Source organism: Drosophila mauritiana, chromosome X (assembly GCF_004382145.1).
Source record: "Drosophila mauritiana strain mau12 chromosome X, ASM438214v1, whole genome shotgun sequence".
NCBI lineage: Eukaryota > Metazoa > Arthropoda > Insecta > Diptera > Drosophilidae > Drosophila > Drosophila mauritiana.
Window position 1 is genome coordinate 11492508 of NC_046672.1, and position 18754 is coordinate 11511261.

At 44.3% G+C, this 18754-nt stretch overlaps 2 protein-coding genes across 3 annotated transcripts; one reads left to right on the forward strand and one right to left on the reverse strand.

The window, feature by feature from the left end:
- The first annotated feature begins 3105 nt into the window (after positions 1 to 3105).
- On the forward strand, positions 3106 to 18656 carry LOC117146898. 2 transcript variants are annotated; one of them, XM_033313504.1, is made up of 8 exons: positions 3106 to 3422; positions 4486 to 4582; positions 12487 to 12592; positions 15493 to 15646; positions 15717 to 15844; positions 15914 to 16061; positions 16159 to 16281; positions 16344 to 18656. In XM_033313504.1, the coding sequence occupies exons 3-8, from the start codon at positions 12515 to 12517 to the stop codon at positions 17750 to 17752; spliced, it is 2040 nt and encodes a 679-aa protein (XP_033169395.1). In that variant the 5' UTR covers positions 3106 to 3422; positions 4486 to 4582; positions 12487 to 12514; the 3' UTR covers positions 17753 to 18656. The 2 variants fall into 2 exon arrangements, with proteins under 2 accessions (XP_033169395.1, XP_033169396.1); XM_033313505.1 differs by having other exon boundaries at positions 3106 to 3301.
- LOC117146899 (farnesol dehydrogenase) lies at positions 12748 to 13780 on the reverse strand. The gene is made up of 2 exons (XM_033313506.1): positions 13136 to 13780; positions 12748 to 13071 (listed from the first exon to the last, which is right to left on the reverse strand). Exons 1-2 carry the CDS (start codon positions 13709 to 13711, stop codon positions 12892 to 12894), a joined length of 756 nt encoding a protein of 251 aa, XP_033169397.1. The 5' UTR covers positions 13712 to 13780; the 3' UTR covers positions 12748 to 12891.
- Positions 18657 to 18754: the final 98 nt, after the last annotated feature.

Here is an 18754-nt window from a genome sequence, read left to right on the forward strand (position 1 = left end):
AGGCAGCTTCATTTACTTCTGGGTCACGATGCTTGGTTTCTTTGTTGCTGGTGTCAAATGACTTGGGACATCATTGGAGCCACAGGTGCTGGGCACACGACCGTCCGGACCAGGTGGGCTCATGGAGGTTATAAACATCGCACACGCCCCAAATGGAGCAGCATCTGCCGGCGAGTGGCAAAAATAGTTAAATAGCCGACTTAGCCAAATTGGCACTTGGCGACCAAGGAGGCAGCGTACAAAAAGAGGGATGCACTAGAAGAAATGTCAATAGCAAATTTAAGTTATAGATTAAACCAACCAATCAACAGTGAAGTGGCTTTCATGGGTCCAAATTAGTGACGAAAAGTTCTTGTTACCCGTTTAGAAGAATATAATTTAATTTCAAGTTACATTTTAGTGTATAATGCCAATACATTTCTCTGAGTGTAGCAGAAGACAGCAGCAATAGGAACAGCAGTCAGAGCAGAGATGAATTTAGAGGCAGCTTTAGAAGTGCGTTGAGGAATTACAATGATGACAGAACGGAGGGGAGCAGGAATACGGTGAAGGAGGGGGCAGTATGAGTTGGTCCGCCTCCCGACCAGGTATGTCTGGTGGCCAAGGAGGTGGTGAAGCAGCGGGCGGACAAAGTGTGCCGATGGATGTCTTTGAAACGGGCAATGGCGATAGCTAACACGCCAAGTGGGAAGAAAGAACGAGCAACTGAGACGGCGACAGACGCCAAATTCAAAAGTGGACTGCGCATGCGTGGAATGGGAATGAGAACGAGAAAGCGATTGCGAACATCAGAGCATCAGAGAATCAGAGAATCGGAGAATCGCACTTGAAGAGTTGGGACAGAAACAACTTTGTTGCCCTGACTCCCATGTTGAGCTAATGAAGCGGGCCAAGAGGTGGTTTGGTGGAACGACCAGGAGGACGCCCGCCAAGTCAAACGTTATTTAATCACAATCGCAATGGCCTCAGTGGAAGCAACAACAACAGCATCAGCTCCAGTCTGGCCTGGGAGAAGTAGCTACGACAGGTGCTGCTGCCGCAGCGGTACTGAGTCCAAAGGAATGCATCAAGGCACAAAAAAAGCAGTCCAAAAGATGGAGGATACCTTTTCGAACTGGATTATACTTATCATTACCCCTTAAAATTAATGTGTTACGTTTGATTTGATTATTTAAAACAGTTTAGAAAATGTTGTTTCAAACGAATTTGGCTTATTAATGAAGAATTCAAGTGGTGGTATTGTTAAATATCTTTTTATGAAATAACTTCAAGGAAAAGTAGTACGAATATAAAATAGTAAGTCAATAAACTAGTTCGCTTAAGGAAACTTCAAAATAAGGAGCTTTGTTAGCTCACATTCTTCTGAAGCCCAGGGATTCCTCCACTTTCTTCCGCTAAAGACATCATGCTCAAAGATGCTCAAAAGCAGAGGGTACTAAATAAAAAACCCGATGTGGCAGCCGAGACTCTGGAAGAGGCAGTCGCAGTGGCGTGTGGAGTATGCAGGCGCGACGGCCAATCAATTCTCAGAAATGAAAACGCCGTCTTCGGTGGGTATTACCGTTGCTGTTGTTCTGCTTCTGCCGCTGGCTCTTCTGATTCTTCTGGCTCTTCACATTTCTCCGCCTTGTTGTTGGCACAATTGTGCGATGCAACACACAGCAACAGCCACATAAACAGAAAAGAATGCGAAGAAATGCAAAATGCAAACACCACGAACCACAACACAACCACTTTCCAAATGCATTCATGATGTTTACCGTTTAAATGCGCCCAGTCTACAAAGAGAGATAGAGCCAGCACGTGGGAAAGAGACGGAGAGAGACAGGGAGAACGAGAGAGCGAGTGAGGAGCGAGGAGCAGCCTCTCAAACACTAACAACAAATATGGAGAAAAGCAGCTGCCAAGTAGAAGACCAAGAGGAAGAAGAAGAACGAGGAAAAGAAGAGCCAGCATGAAAACCGTTGCAGATTCTTGGTGTGCAAATGTATGTGTAAGCTTGCCAATTCCGATGTGTGCTAAAGAGAGATGGAGCATAAGATCGCAAGAGGAAACGGATTTCGTTCTTTTTTTTTTAGTTTATTGCTCAAATCAGCTCTGATCAACTTCTGTTCCCATCTTGATTAGTTGTCAACGACGGGCGAAAACTGTTTAACCGTTATGAGCCGGCAGATCGGTTCCCAGCCCCAAAAAGCTAACTTATACACCTTGCCCACCTGAAAAGCTGGCTACAATATTTCGCCCTGCATGTGTCCAGTATTTTTCGGATAAGGTATGAAGAGTATAACGATTTTTTGAATGGTATCAAGGTGCTTACATTTTAATTATTATTTTTGAAGCGTTTCTTTACGTTTTATAATTAAAGTATTTTGAATAAATATAAGCTTCAAATTCCTAGAGATTTTCTTATAATCCTATTACGCGTTTCGTACATTTCATAATGCAATAATTTAATGTACATATGGAGAACACTTTAGGGTATCCATTAAGTCGAAAGCTTCTCTACGAAACGAGCGCGCCGAAAGTTCAAGTTCAAGTGCGCCAAATTCCCGACGTCAACGTCGGCTGCGCTGCCAGCTTTCCGCTGCGTTGCCATTTTCCTGCAGGAGGAGTTTTCAAAATCTCGCGATCTTCTGCTGATTGAGTGGGCGTTCGAATGTATGTATTTTTATTGAAGTGCTAGATGTAAGTTTCTTTTTATTGGTCGTCTAATTGGCAGGCTATTCTATGTCATTAGGCCGCTTGATTAGCGCCACCAACAACAACAAAAACAGTCTCAACAATAACAACAACAAGTTCTGGCTGAGCTGTGCTCATTTGCGCAGCTGCCAACGCAGGTGTAAAAAGCTCGTCGCGCAGTCGCAGTCGGCGCAGGCAGAGCTACTCTCTCAGTGTGCTTGCGTGTGTGTGTGTGTGTCTAGCTTTGCCAGCTTCTTGCGCTGCCTCTCTCCCCCTTTCTCTTTTGCTCACTCTACTGTGCTTGTGCTGCTGCTTCTTCTTCTTCTTCTTCTTGTGCTGCTGCTGTTGCCTCTTTCTTCGGCTGCTGCTGCGGCTGCTGTTCCCGACAGTTACATTACGAGGCCAAAGAAAGTATCGCCTGGCTGGCTCGCGTATTTCGCGTTCGTCGCTCGCCGAGTCCACACGTGCTGCTGCTGCTAACGGTCGTGATCGGTGATCGTGATCCGTGATCCGATGCCCAGTGTGCTGTCCAGTCCCGCCCACAACAAAAGTTGATAAAATAAATCAATTTCAAATAAAATAGAAAATCAAATAAGTAACACCACCCGAAGTGCTTACAAGTGTTAGTGCAATTTTTTTTTATTGTTCTTGTTGTTGCCACTGCCTGTTACCGTTACTTGCTTAAGCTTAGCAAGATACCGAGAAAGAACGAGAAGAGAGTTGAGAAGAAACGTCCCCGCGAAGTGAGTGTTTCTTCCATCCAAAAGCAAATAATTTTTTTTTGTTTTTTTTTGTTTTTGTCACATTGCCAATTTGAATTTTGAGTTGTGGGAAATATCCACGATTTGCAACTCTACCAGCAACTTATTCTATTCCTTTGGAGAAGCCAGTCTACGGCTTTCCAACATCTTAAGTCTATTTCTTTTCCTTCCTGTAAAGACTTTATCCAGGATCTGTCATTCCTGCATCTTATTCTTATTCCTCTCTCCGCAGAGCCAATTGCATTGCTTGAGTTCTGTGAAACATCCAATCTTAGTCTTTCCAGCATCTTCTGCCTCGTCTTCTTGCACTGCCAGTGGAGCCGATTAACCAGCTAGACAGCAAATGCAGCCGAGCATTTCATGCTTTCTAATTTTCCCAATTAGCACAAATGCGGCTGGCTTGTTGCCTCCGCTTCTTGTGCGCCCCTGCGTCCTCTCGTCTTCTGCCACTGATTCTTCTGCAGCAGAGTGGTGTCTTCTCAGCCTGGCCAGAATCGAAATCAAAATCAAAGGTGTTGCATGCACTGCGCCTTGGCGGCTGGCACTTTCCAAAGTTTTTCCCGTGTGGAAAATATAACAATCATACATAATAATAGTTAGTCATAACAATCACACGTACCAAGAAGACGAGACGCGAGACTTAGAGTTCCATAAAAAAGAGCAACGTCATCTGGCGGATCATATTCCCACACGCCCAGCAGGTGCACTATTTATTGACCGAACTCCAAAGCCCCCAATTCTCTCTCCCCCCCCCCCCCCCTGTCCACGGCCACCCCGCACAACTCGCATACACCTGTCAAATGGCAACTAATCATCAATCAGTCGCCATGAGCACGGACTTCTCTCGGACTGAAAAGTCTCTGATGACGATGATGATTCTTCTTTATTTGCGTTACGTGTTAGGCGGTCCGGTTCGGTTTGGTCCGTTCTGTTCCGATTTCACTTCTGTCCTCCTCTGCTCTGTACAATTTTATGCCACACCATTTTGCTACTTTTTTTTTTTGTTTGTGCCTCACTCACATTTTAATGCATTTGCCAAACGCAGAGCCGGGATTTCACAAAAGCACGGAAATATAAGGAGTCCAGAGCAGCTGTAACACACTCAGCTGTGTCTTGACCTTCGGAAAGATTACACTTTATCGGTAAGTTACACACATTATCTATCTTTTATTGAAACTACAAACTTAGTGGTAAGATATTTTCATATTTATAACTTTTAGAACTGCGTAAGATATAGAAGCATAAGTTGGCTAAGCTTGCTCTTTAAGGATTCCTAGAGGAAATTTTGGTCATGTTGTCTCTTTTAAGACAGTCTTCATCAGGCCATAAAGCTTTTAATACCAGATTCCCCAGCAAACTTAAATCAAAGAATGTAAACTAAGAGCCCCTTTCCTTCGCATCCTATCTATGTACTTATTAAGTAAACAAGCCAGACGATGGTCGATACACGCCAGACACAGATAACACGAGGATAAGAGTGGCCAAGAGCACGTTTATTAGCATACTGTTTTGACATCTTTTACTGGCCACATTGCCACCATTAGGCCGTGTGGCAATGCGACAGGCAGCAGATGAAATGTTATGACAACTTTCGTCACTTGGCACTTGGTTCATTAGTCTGCGAGTTTGTCTGCGGAGAGCAGATAAATAGAACAGATCTTTGCACAGATACGGGGCCAAGTAGATGGAGAAGTGAGTGGTAGCGGTGCAAATGCATTTGATCCGTTTTGGAGCGCATTAAATGCACCGTTAACTACTTCGAATTCTAATTAAGCTGATGCGACAATCCGAAGCACGCCGCTGTGGCACAATAAACTCAATTCCAGGAGGCCAGATTGGCAGCAGCAAACAAACACGCGACTTGGCCATAAATGCAACGCCAAGTTGCAACCAGCTAGTTGCAAGTCTCGTTGTCGCATTCGCATTCGCATCGGAATCGCTATTGGTATCGGTATATCGGACAACGGCAACTATCTCCACGCTGGACTATCTCTTTGTCTGGCCTCAAATGATTGGCTTTAACCATTATTGGTGGGACCCTAAGCCTCACCTCACCTTACCCCCTAACACTTTTCGATTCAAGGTCTGATTCTGCCCCTTCGTTTCTTCATTCATTGTTCCCGAGCCCCTCGCTCGACTCCACTCATCGATGACGCATAATTTATGAGCTGCTGCCGCGATCGACCCAGTAAATTCTATTCCCAGTGCTCTTTCACATCCATACAACATATACACATTCGCAGATACATCGTAGCAACAGCAGATACATGGATACAGTAGGTACAGATACAGATACGAAGACGTGTACAATATGCAGATGCGGATACAAGATAAAACCTCGTCGACAAGTCTTTTCTTTCACAGAATGTTAATTTGTATTCAGCCAACATCAAAGATACTTTGGACACTGGAAAATATTTAGATTGTGTGTGTGGTGTGGTGAGGGGGGAGGGGGGGGGTCTATTGAGTTTGAGATGCCGGCGTCTCGTCGTCTAACTGTTCTTCGCCTTTCTACAAACATTCCATAATGAAATGGAAACTTTTCGTGGCACATTTTGGCCTTTAGTGCATCTTTGGCCCAATCAAACGGTTAGAAAAGTGAGAGTACTGATCGACCCAATGGGGCTCATCAAGCTAAGATATCTCAAACACTTAGGAATGTTGTTGAGTTGAGATTACAGTTGAACAATACGGTCGAAAGTAAATATTAAAATAATCCAATCCGTAGAGGTTTCTTACGATTTTTCACGTAACTTGGTCAAAACAGGCCGTACAGTCGAATGGCATCAAAATTTGTAAAAATTCGTAAAAAAAATGGAATTCCGATTTTAATTACAGTTCAACGAGGTATAACATTTCTTATTTGGGACATTATTTCAAATGTTATGGTAATGAAACCGATTGTTTTATTACGCTAAACTGCTTTTGGCCAAAATGCACTACTTACAATAGGAATTTTCACCATAACTTGGCTAAAAATGGTCATATATCATAAGTAATATCAGTTTTAAGCATCTAATTACCCAGTTTAACGACCCCTATCACTTTTTGAAGGATTTTGAAAAATTGATTTTTGGGCCAATTTTCGCATTTTCGGTAAGGGGTAACATCATCAAAATTTCCAAAAAATGGCAAAAAATTTTAAAATCCATTTTTGAACACAGTTTTATTGGAAATTTAATTACGAGCTTAGAGAGATATGGCATTCCATATTCAGACTATTATTTTTAAAGTTTTGGCCAAAAATCCTATTATTTTATTATGGAAATTCGGGAAATCGGTTTTTGGAAAAATTCCCTATTTGCGAAGGGTCTTTTTATCATAACTTGGCCAAAAATGCTTATAAAGATGAATCAATAGCTGTTTTTTAGAGCTCGTTACCAATACTAACTAACCCCATCACTTTTTGAACGATTTTGAAAAATTGATTTTTGGGTCGATTTTCGCATTTTCGGTAAGGGGTAACATCATCAAAATTAGCAAAAAATGGCCAAAAAATAGAATTTCAATTTTTGAACACAGTTTGATTGGAAATTTAATTACGAGCACAACGAGGTATGACATTCCATATTCAGGCTATTATTTTTGAAGTTTTGGTCAATAAACTGATTATTTTATTACGGAAATTCGCAAAAAGGGTTTTTGGAAAAATCCGCTATTTGTCTTTTCATCATAACTTGCCTAAAAATGGTCATAAAGATAAACCAATTGCTGTTTTTTACAGCTTATTACCAATACTAATTATCCTTATTACTTTTTGAAGGATTTTGAAAAATTTATTTTTGGGTCAATTTTCGCATTTTCGGTAAGGGGTAACATCATCAAAATTTGCAAAAAATGGCAAAAAATTAATACTTCCAATTTTGAATGCCAATCGATTAGGGAATAAATAAGGAGCCCAACGAGGTATGACAACCTACATTTGGACCATTCTTTGCAATGTTCCGGCCTAAGAACTGATTATATTCATCCCGAAAATCCAACAAATTAGTTAAATTTGCTATTAAGGTGTGGAAATTATGCAGAATCGGTCCTCAAAGTCGAAGCCACTCTGAGTGAGCCTTAAAGCAAATGCCATAAGTACATACATATTTAAAGGCCTCGAGTCCTCTTCAAAAGCAGAGTGCCAAGTGACCCAAGGGCACAGCGCATCGAGCAACTCTTGAACACTCTCTGGCATAAACATGCCCAATAAAGATGTTAGCTTTTCGTCTGTGCATCCGATGATAAGCAGCTGGATGGCTGGCTGGCTGGCTGGCTGGGCTTGGCTCTGCCGTCGAGACGGTCTGCCCCATTGCTACCAGCTCCAAGCTCCAAGTTCCCAGCTCCACAATCCCCAGTCCCCCCACTCCGTGTCCCATTCTCGATTCCGGCCAGCATTGTTTGCACTTGACTCTGATGGCTGTGGGGAAGTGGGATTCCGAGTGGGAGTGGGAGTCATGGATGCTGATGGGGGATGAGCGGTCTCTCAGTTGGCAGTTGTCATGTTGACAACAGACTGCCAAACAAAAGTTTCGCTGCAACGGCCTCATCGCACCGAGTGAATAGGCGGGGAGGGCGGTTTTGGTGTTTTGCAAATGGGTCTCCAAGCCGAAGGCATGATTCCCAGGCTCTGGGCCTGGCCCAAATTTGAATGGCAACTGCAACTGTCGGAGGACGGAATGGTATACCATAGTGCGCCATGGCATGGTATGGTGCGGAATGGAGTCAGGGGCCATTTGACACGTTCTCGGTCTTTGCCAGCGCCATTTGAACGTTTTCCAGCTGCAGAATAGCTGTTGACAACTGCTGCAACAACTGGGAAACGATGTCATCTTCACTGTGTCGCCTCACATCCCATTCCCATCCCACTGCCATGAGATTTAGTGGCAAATTGTTGCCTTCTTCGAGTCGAGGAGGCCCACAAATTTAATATTCTGAAGCTATTAACTCCGGACTGTTCGCAGCTTGTTTGGCCAACTTAAGTTCGTAAATTGGCCATCTCTATGGTTGTGTTTTAATTGCTGAGCCGGCTTTTCGTGCCAGCCAAATTAAGCCGCATAAAATTGCATTTGGCGATTGTGTACGCTGGCAAATGCGCCCCCGAAAAAAAAATGAAAAACGGTTGCCAAAAGTGGACAAACTTGCTCGAAAAATAAAGGTGGCTAAGTCGGAGGTGGCTAGCTGGTTTGTAACCAGTTTAATTAAAAGAAAGTGAACCATTTAAAAATGTATTTTGATTTCGGCATTGCGCTTTTCCCATAGCCAAAGCATCATTATCATTATCGTGATTATTGTGCTTTTCACTGGGGCACGGTTAGCTAAAAATACGAGATGGTTATGGTATACATAGATGTATCTCATCAAAAAATAAGCCAACGAAAAGATATATATACGTTTATATCTGTATCTAAGCTGAAATGAAGCATGGGCTGGTGATTTACCGTTTGCTTTTTGCACAGACCGTTATTCGATTCGAAAGTGGTCGGCGCCATCGGCATTTCCAAGTCGGATCCAACTTCATTTCCACTTCCATTTCCACTGGCATTTCCATTTCCACAAGAAAAGTGAAAACTGGGGTTAACCGTAAGCAAAGTTCGGCATTGATCGCCTTTTGATGCGACAATTTCTATTCGATTTCGATTTCGTTTTGATTCGATTTTGATTCGTTTTTGATTCATATTCGTTCGTTCGACTCGTTGACTTGATGCATAGTTAATGAGCAACGAATGGATCGCATCAATTTAGATCTATTGAAGTGCTTCTATATGCTTGTATGTTTTTTGGCCATTTAGTTGGATTTTAGGGGGCCCAATTCACCGAGCGTGTCGAGTTAACTTCTACTTTTCCGCTCTTCCGCTCTACTCAGCTCTTCTTCTTCACTCTTCTTCTCGCTTCTTCTCCTCGCCGCGCGTTGCAAGTGCGGTACTGTTAATTGCACCGCGAGCAGTGGAAGAAGTCGAAGAAGAAGAAGCACCACCATCGGCGGCGTCATTAATTAAGCGCCACTAGAGCGTGCAACACGCGGCCAAAGAGCTCTAGCTCCATCGCACTTTCTTTGGCTTAGTTAGTTAGCTAGCTAGCTTGCCAGTTAGTTAGTTGTGCCAGTCATGTCCCCAAGCGATGGGAAAGGTGCTACATACATTTCTATCCTAAAATCAAAGAAGAACTGCCTCTTTTATGAATCTTTGATTCGTCTTCTCTGGCACATTGAGTATAGTACAGACAGCTCAGTTCCTAATCCATAATCTAATCCATAATCTAGTACGGTAAAGAGACCCGCAGATATGTAGATACCACCCATCAGTGCCCCTTGGGTAAAAACTCTTAATTGGACGCCCTCTGTCGGCGCTCATGCAAATTAGCACCTGGGTTACAGTTAGTCTAGCCGCAGTCTGGAGTTTTTTTGTTCACCTATTTGGGCGCTACTTGGCAATTTTGGGCTCAAATCCGACCAGTTTTCACTCTTCACTCGCTAGATGAAAGACCAAAAAAAAATAAAGAGTTGAAAAAAAAAAACAATAAACAAGTGGAGAGAAATTAATTGGCTCCGAATTAAAGACAAATAAGCATATCGGCTGTTTGCCGTTTACCGTTGGGTCTGTATGAAGTCGGGTTTTTTTTTTATTATCTCTCAGTTTTTTTTTTTCTTTTTATTTACAGTTCTGCGCGAGAATCTCCAGTGACCGCATTTTTTCGCTTCATTCGGAGGCTTGTCCATCATCTTTTCGTGCATTCGAATCTCGAATTCGGAATCTCGAATCCGCGGCTTCGAATTCGCTTTGTTTCCCAATTTCATTTTCACCTGTTTTATAGCCGCGCACCTGGGTAAAAGTGGGCACACAAATCGCACAATGAAAAGCAGACAAGAAATGAGATTTTATTATTATTGTTATTATTATTGCTCTATGGCTCTGTGATCTGTGCTCTGTGCTCTGTGCACTGTGGGCTTGACTGACCAACCGACCGGCCGACTGACTATCTGATTGATTGATTGATTGCCGGCGTCTCCTTAATTGCTGGTCGATCTCTGGTGAACAGGGAAAGTGCTGCCAACGCACAATCGACCGGGTAAATATTTGTCGAATTTATTTATACGCCAATGTGTGCGAAAGAATTGAACAAATTGGAAAGTTTGCAGTGAAATGTTCGTCAATCAAATAGCAATTAATGGCATTTCCTGATGATTCTCTGCGCCAAAAAAAGGTTCTATAAATAGTTGTCAATGGGGACACCAGACAGTTCCATAAAGGTGACCAAAAAACGTTATGCCAAAAGGATGATGTAATATTTCAAAATATTATGTTCTTTACAAACTCATGTACTTACATTCCACTGGGAATTTGATGTCTCAATAAATTAGTTTGACATTTGCCACATAATGTGGGCAGTGGGTCACCAAGCGGATATTTCCACCGCCGCATGACTCACGACCAGCGGAGTTACCTCCAACTCCAAACATAACTACCCGGCTCCAGCTCCAACTCCAACTGCAACTCCACCTCCATTTTTATTTTCATCGACATCGATCTCAGGCACCTCAATTTGCAATGTTGAAATGACGCCCCCGGGGGTCCCGCGATCGAATGGATCAGAGTCGATGGTGATCGGCAGGTTGCAAGTTCCAAGTTCGGGTTCGAGGATCAGGTCCGGGCGAAATTGGCCGCCCGGCCGTTTATTAAATTTCAATTTGTTTATGGCTTCTTTTCGTGGTCGCGGCCGCAGCCTCACATTTGCGGCCATTTCACGTAGTCGGGCAATTTTCGGCCGATCCATTTGGCCATTTGGCCAGTGGTCCAATGGCATAGTGGTCCAATGGTCCAGTGGTCCAATGGTCCATTGCTGCATTGGCGCATTGGCCGGGGGCGTCAGGTTAAGTGCGATCTGGCCCCGGATACGAGCAGCGCGCTAATGACGAGCATCGACATCTTTATTACCCCAACGGGCTCCATCGACAAGCTCCAAAAAAAAAAAAAAAAAAAAAACAAGGGAAAAAGAAAAAAAAGGATGCATGAGGGTAAGGGCCTTTAACAATTGATATTTAACATACGAATTGGTCGGAGGACGACAACGATGATGATGATGACGATGTGACCGCGCCCACTCTGTGTTCTTGTGCCGCCCCACCAAAAAAAAAAAGAAAAAAAAGAACAATTAGGGAATTTCATGGGAAAAGGCGAAGAAAGGCAAGAGGAATTCGATGGGAAGAAGGTCTGTGGACTGGGCTGTGTAATTAAGTCAGATGGAATTTGCTTAAAGATACAACAATTCAATCGGAAGGTTTAATAAATAGCGGGAATATTTGCGATATATACCTTGGTAGCTTGAAGATATTAATTCCCCGCTATATCTCTTGCCCTAAAAAGAGTTTATTATGGACATTCGCTCTTTGAAATAGTTTAGCCTAAAACTATCCCGATTTGGGGTTTTTTTCTGGCCAACAACCACCATCGCAATGGGATCAGGAGATCAGTCAATCTCTCAATGCAATTGCCGCAATTTTTATGGCCACATTTACTGCGGATCACGACTTTCGCTCCCTCAACCTGTGCCGCAAACCGAATTCGTGCCTCCAAATCGATTGCTTGCCGCGAAATATCTACTATGTATAGTGCAACACAAGGCCCTCAGTTTATTGTGCAAATGAGATCAATTAAGAGTGTGCAATTAATTGAATATATATGAAGTACAGTGTTGATTAGCTGGCACGGACGTAGAATAACACACGCGCAGTGCAGTGAAAGCGTTTCAATTATACATATCTGTTGTGTTTTGGGGGGGAAACAGGTGATTTCTACTTTCTAAATTGAGCATTATTTAAATTGTAGTGAAATAAGATAAATACTATGAATGCCAGAAAATAATATTGTTAAGGTTTTTCACCTTTTCTTGTTGCCCAACGAACAAGCAATCCATTAAGAAAAAATAGGCGAAGAGAGAAAAAACCAGTTAAGACCACTTCTGGATTTCCCCCTTTCAGTGCTAATACACATATTATTGAGGTAGTCCCAGCATTTAACTACTGTTTAAACTTATCTGATTGTTATGAATTTTTCGCTATTTTCAGATCCGATCGCCACGCCCACAGCGCCAACATGTGGAGCCCACAAAAAGGCCCTACACGACTGTGGGACCTTAGGTTTAGTAGCTGTATATTTATCTTACACTTAATGGTGAGTAAGCAAAATCAAATTTAAACAATAATAATTGGTGTGAACCATGGGCAAACAACAACAAAGAACAATATCTTATCTACGGAAATATGATTACAATTTGTTTGAACAACAAATGTTTAAGAAAAGTTAGAAACAATTAGGAATTGGTTTGCTAAAGAATTTTAATCACATAACGTTTGCTGCATATGCAACATGCATAAATATATAATAAAAATAAAATATAGTAGATCAAGTTCATATGACACTTCCTTGTTGTAAACACAAATAGCAGGTGCATCCAGTGGGAAATCGTACGTCTAGAGGGTTTCTCCTACGGGCTTGATGGTCAGCTCGTGGATCTGGACATTTGGCGGGGTTTGGATGCAGTAGCTGATGGCATCGGCCACATCCTCGGAGCGCAGCATTGGAAATTCGGGAATGCCACCGAGGGCCTCCTTGTCGATGATCTCGGTGTCCACGGCACCGGGACTGATGCTCTGCAAATGGAATGGAAGTAATTGAAAAGCCAAATCTGAGCAATATCTCTCTCTGCCCACTTACCGTGATCTTGGTCTGGGTCTTGTTGTTGTGGAACTCCTGACGCAGCACCTCCGTGAGAGCGGTGACTGCGTACTTCGATGGCGAGTACATGCCCATGGTGATGCCCGGGTGGTTGATCACCCGGTGTCCGGCCACACTGTTGACAATCAGGATGTGTCCATCGTTCACATTGCGTCTCTGCAGTGACTTGAATGCCTCGCGGGTGCACCACGAAACGCCCAGCACATTGGTATCCAGAATGGCACGAAGATCAGCGCCATTGCCCTCGTTGGTGATGCCAACACCAATGCGAACAATGCCAGCGTTGTTGACCAGCACATCGGCACCGCCCAGTGTGGCATCGATCCAGGCGAAGGCATCGATCACCTCCTGCTCCTGGCTGACATCGCACTTGCGTCCATGGAAACGACTGGCCTGTTCCGCCGGCAGCGAAGCCTTCAGCTCCTTCAGACGCTCCTCGCGACGTGCCAGACCCACGACCACCAAGCCCTTGGCCACCAAATCCTTGCAGCAGGCAGCTCCGATTCCCGAACTGGCGCCAGTGACAACAGCAACGCGATTTAGCCAACGATCCATAGTTTGTATTTGCTATTTGTTTATATATATATCTGTATATATATATCTTTGTATATACGGTTGGTTTGCGACCTGATCTAGAACTGCTCTTTCAATGCCGACCCACTTGCTTTTATAGATCACCCCAACCCAGTCCCCTGCAGAGCCGACCAGTTCCGAACTGAAATTCGAGAGAGTAGTAGTATTTCACCATTCGTCTCCATTTTGGCCCGCGTCCAAAACAATCTCGCCGTTCAGCCGGCGTTTTTCAATTGTAGCGTAATCGTGAGTCTGCATAAAGCCAACGCGCCTCCGTTGATCAACTCATTCTCGAAAGATACACCAAACATATATGGTATATACGTACTATGCGATAGCTCTCCCCTTTCGACGATGATGAGAATGAGCGTGAGTGGAGTTCATTATGGGTCAGCACATTTGGTGCGGAGGAGGAGGCTTCCGAAGACGGAACACCACATTGTGTCGCTCGTTTAGAATGATATGGAATCGCTGGCAATCGTCTCTATTTGTTTAATGTAGTCGAATTCAAACATGACGTATTTTTGTTTTGCTTGAAAACTGCAATTCATTGTAAGTAAGCAGCTTGTTTTGCTTTTGGAAGGGAAAATCATTGATAGTACGCAGTTTATAAGTTTATAAGTATAAATAAACATATGTACATATTATCAGACTAACGAAAATCGAATTTAAGCAAGAGCTAAACTTGGGAAACAAGTTGATGTTTTTATTACGTATACGTACTGTTGACTGTTTGCATTTGACTATTACGCATACGCACTGTTGTCGCTGATTATGTTTCAATGTTTTATTTAAAAGAGGTAAGCTTGTAAATGCAATAATGCTAAACTATTCGTTGGCTTGATCAAGATGTAAAACAATTACAACGCATTTGCATAAACTAATTTATACAGTAACAAGCAACGAGCAACTGGAAGATCTGGCTGCGATCCATAAGATCCATTCCTGCATTTCCATTCTCGTCCGTTGTGGCGACGCCAGACAATGTGGCACCAGCTAAGATCGGTTGCTATATACCCGGTTATATATATCCATATATATATATGTATATATGAATACCCACTTGTTCAGGAGCCACTCGTCCAGTAAGTCAACTTTTACTGCGGACGGGGGCAAGGAAAATGCAAATTCCTTGAGCCAGCGACTCGCTCAGACTTCCCTCGATTTGATTTTGCTGATCGAAGCCGATCTATGCGGCATGTGGCAAGGCAGTTTGGGGCAGGTATCGGTATGCAAATATGCAAATATGCAAATGTGTCAGGTGCAACTACCTCCCGAAAACCACAAGCCCCACAAGCATGATTGGACTGCACTGGTTCCAGTTAGATCCCCCTCAAAAAGCCAAACGGATGCTGGCCAAGTGGAATTCGCTTTCCCATTTCGATTGGCCTTCATTGGCCATCGAAATGGGGGGAACTGAGGACAGCAGACCGAAGACCGAAGACCGAAGACTGGAGAGCCTGAAGACTGGAGAGACTGGATTGCCGTTTCGTTTTTATTGGCAACACGTTTGTCAGGTGCCAGGTGCCAGTGGAACCGTTAGGAGCCCACCCACAAGGCTGGCCAATGAATTTCGGGATCGGGAATATCAAGTTATAGCTGATATCCATACCACTTGTAATTCATAGAAGACTTTTACGGGTATTTCTGTTCTTTAAGCGGTTCATCACTTAAACTTCGTCCAGCCTAAAATGCATAAAAGTTTTCTTTTTCTTTCTATACAATTAACTAAATTGTGATTCTCGGCTTAATTTTAATTACAGTTTAGTTTAGTCATAGCTGGTAATGAACTGTGGCCCATGGAACGGCCAGACGGAATGCCCAATATCGTCTCACTGGAGGTGATGTGCGGCAAGGATCACATGGATGTACATCTCACCTTTTCGCACCCGTTCGAGGGCATTGTCAGCTCCAAAGGTGAGTCACCTTCATCATATGGCAATGTTCCATATAATCCTTTAACTTATCGACCCCATTATCCCCAAAGGACAACACAGCGATCCGCGTTGCGTTTACGTGCCGCCCTCCACGGGCAAAACGTTCTTCTCCTTCCGCATCTCGTACTCCCGCTGCGGCACCAAGCCGGATCTCAACGGACAGTTCTACGAGAATACGGTGGGTGGTCAGAGTGCTCCTCTATAGGAAGAACGTCGTCTGAACATCCAATTTCTCTTTTAATGCCAGGTGGTGGTTCAGTACGACAAGGATCTGCTGGAAGTCTGGGACGAGGCCAAGCGATTGCGATGCGAGTGGTTCAATGACTACGAGAAGACCGCCTCCAAGCCACCGATGGTCATTGCCGATCTCGATGTTATCCAGCTGGATTTCCGAGGTAAGTACTTTTCAAACATATATTAACTAGTATTATACCCGTTTTACTCACGTGGTCTACTATTGTGGAAAGCAATTAACTTTCTTCGATCTTACAGGTGACAATGTGGACTGCTGGATGGAGATTCAGCATGGCAAGGGACCCTGGGCGCCGCCAGTAAGTGGTATTGTACCACTCGGCTCAACTTTGACCCTGGTAGTGGCCATCAATGATTATCGAGGTGAGAATGGGACTATGCGTTAAATGCTAGATGTAATCTAACTCATACTCGATCTCTGCCAGGCGAATTCGACATGCGTGTGAAATCCTGCGTGGCCTCCGATGGATCTGGTCATGTGATCAACCTGTCCGATGAATTTGGCTGCGTGCTGCGACCCAAGATGATCTCACGCTTCTTGAAGGCACGTGCGCCCGACGAGAGGGCCACCGTGATCACCTATGCCTTCTTCCATGCCTTCAAATTCCCGGATGCCCTCAGTGTGCACATCAAGTGCAAGGTGGAGATTTGCCGCCACGGCTGCCTCGATCATTGCCAGAACACGGGCGTGGGCGGTGGTGGCGGTGGATCCGGCGAGAGCCTGGGATTGGGTCTCGGCCTGGGACTGACCAATGCCAATGAGCGCAAGGATGTGCACATGTCGGATGCCATGGGCAGTAGCAGCAACGATCTGCTCAGGGATCTGGCACTGCCGCCGGGCGGTCAACACGGCATGGGCATGGGAATGGGTCCAGATCACGACATCTTCTACGAGGACATCATTCACGATCACAAGCAAACGCTGGGCGGCGGAGGAATGCCAGCTGGCGGAGATTATGGTCACGAGAAGAGTGTTAATCTGCAGCCACGACCCGTGCACGAGGAACAGGAGGAGGCGGATCTCTCAGATCTGTTTGGCGATGAGGATCTCGCCGACTTGGACATGGAAGGCGGCGAGGGCGAGCGGTACTTGGGCCTTAAGAAGAGCGGCAAGTTCCCACACGGTCCACGGCAGCTGGAGGCCCAGAAACGTATGGGTGTACCGATGGCGGGACCCCGTTCCCTGGAGCCACACGGTCATGGCGATGAGGACGTGCCACGACCCGTCTACAGACCACAGGCGGAGGCGTTGAAGCAGCCACGCGAGGATCACATCGATTTGGACAAGGAGGAGGATGAGAAGGAGAAGGAACAGAAAACGCAGCAGGAGGACAAGCTGACAGGAGAAGCAGGTGCAGCAGCCAGCAATGATTCCTCCAAGAGCCGTCGCCGCCGTTCGTTGGTCATTTCCGATCGCAAGGTGCGCAGTGCCGACGTGGGCGTCAGCGGTCTGTACGATGTTATATCCGAGGCGGATCTGGCCTTCTCGCCGGACTCCAAACAGGAGGCGGTCACCGTGTTCCAGGGCAAGATTAGCGAGGAGGTCGTCTACGGCATTTGTATGCCAGTGCCTGGCTTCAGCATTCTCTTCATCGTTGTCATCTCGGCCACGATCGTGTCCGCTCTGGTGGCCGGATCCCTGCTATATCGCTATCAGCTGCAAAAGGAGGCGCTGGAGAAGCAGACGCCCATGCCGGTGACCGGAACACTGGCCTCCTGGATGACCCTGCGACTCTTCCGCCTGCGACACATGCAACAGCAGCAGCAGCAGCAACAACAGCAGCAGCAGCAACAAGTGAGGCAGCCGAGTTCAGGTCACGAAACGGTCCAGTGATCGTTCGGCATCAAGATATAGATCGCAATCAGAATCATAATCAGAACCATAATCAGAATCGGAATAGCAATCGAAAGCGAATTCAAAATCGAAATGGAAACCAGCAGAAAGCGAAATCAAATCACGTTGCCCACATCTACGCCTTCCATTATTATTTATTTATTATGATTATTGTTTTTTTTTTTAAACGTATTATTGGGTTGTTTGTTCGGGATCCTGATCCAAACGAAAAGAGATACACATGGTGCAGATATCAGATATCAGATATCAGAGATCGGGCAACAATGCAATACTCAAACTGCTCGATTCGGTGCTGAATGTTTTAAAAGTTTTTTTTTGCAATTTGTTTTTTGGTTGCATTTAGTCGTTAAATTGCGTAGAGGAAATCATAGAAAAATAATGGAAGAGTACACAAAGAGAGAGAGAGATGCACAAACAAAATGAAATGAAGACTCCGGAAAGGTGCTCCGTGCTTAAGGAGATGGATGTTATGCAACGCATCCACTAGGCGTAAGGGAACTTATTTATTTATACATATATCTATAAAGTATACATACGAGATTTAGCTGTAAGTCGTGTGGTATGGAAATTCTTAATTTTATTTTGCTTTCGGACACTTGTTTTGTTTTTTTGTTGTGTGCTCTTTTCGACCGGCATCCAAAACATAATTAGGGGAATTTTAGTTAAATTTTAGTACATTCTCACTCTCACACACACACACACACACTCATAAAAGCACAGACTTACTGACGCACACATACAAAACCGACTACCATTTTCCATTGAAAGTACGAAGAAAAGCAATTGCAACTCCTTGCATGCGTATCAAAATTTAAACTTAAGTGCAAATTTTATAACTGCAAAATTGACAATTGAATAAAGACTAGTTAAGATGAAAAATAAATAACCTGCCATTGTTGGATTTCATTAGAAGCTTTATGAAAGAAAGATACGCTATTAATCCACACCACTTGCACTTTGCAAGGTGTCTAAAAGTATGCA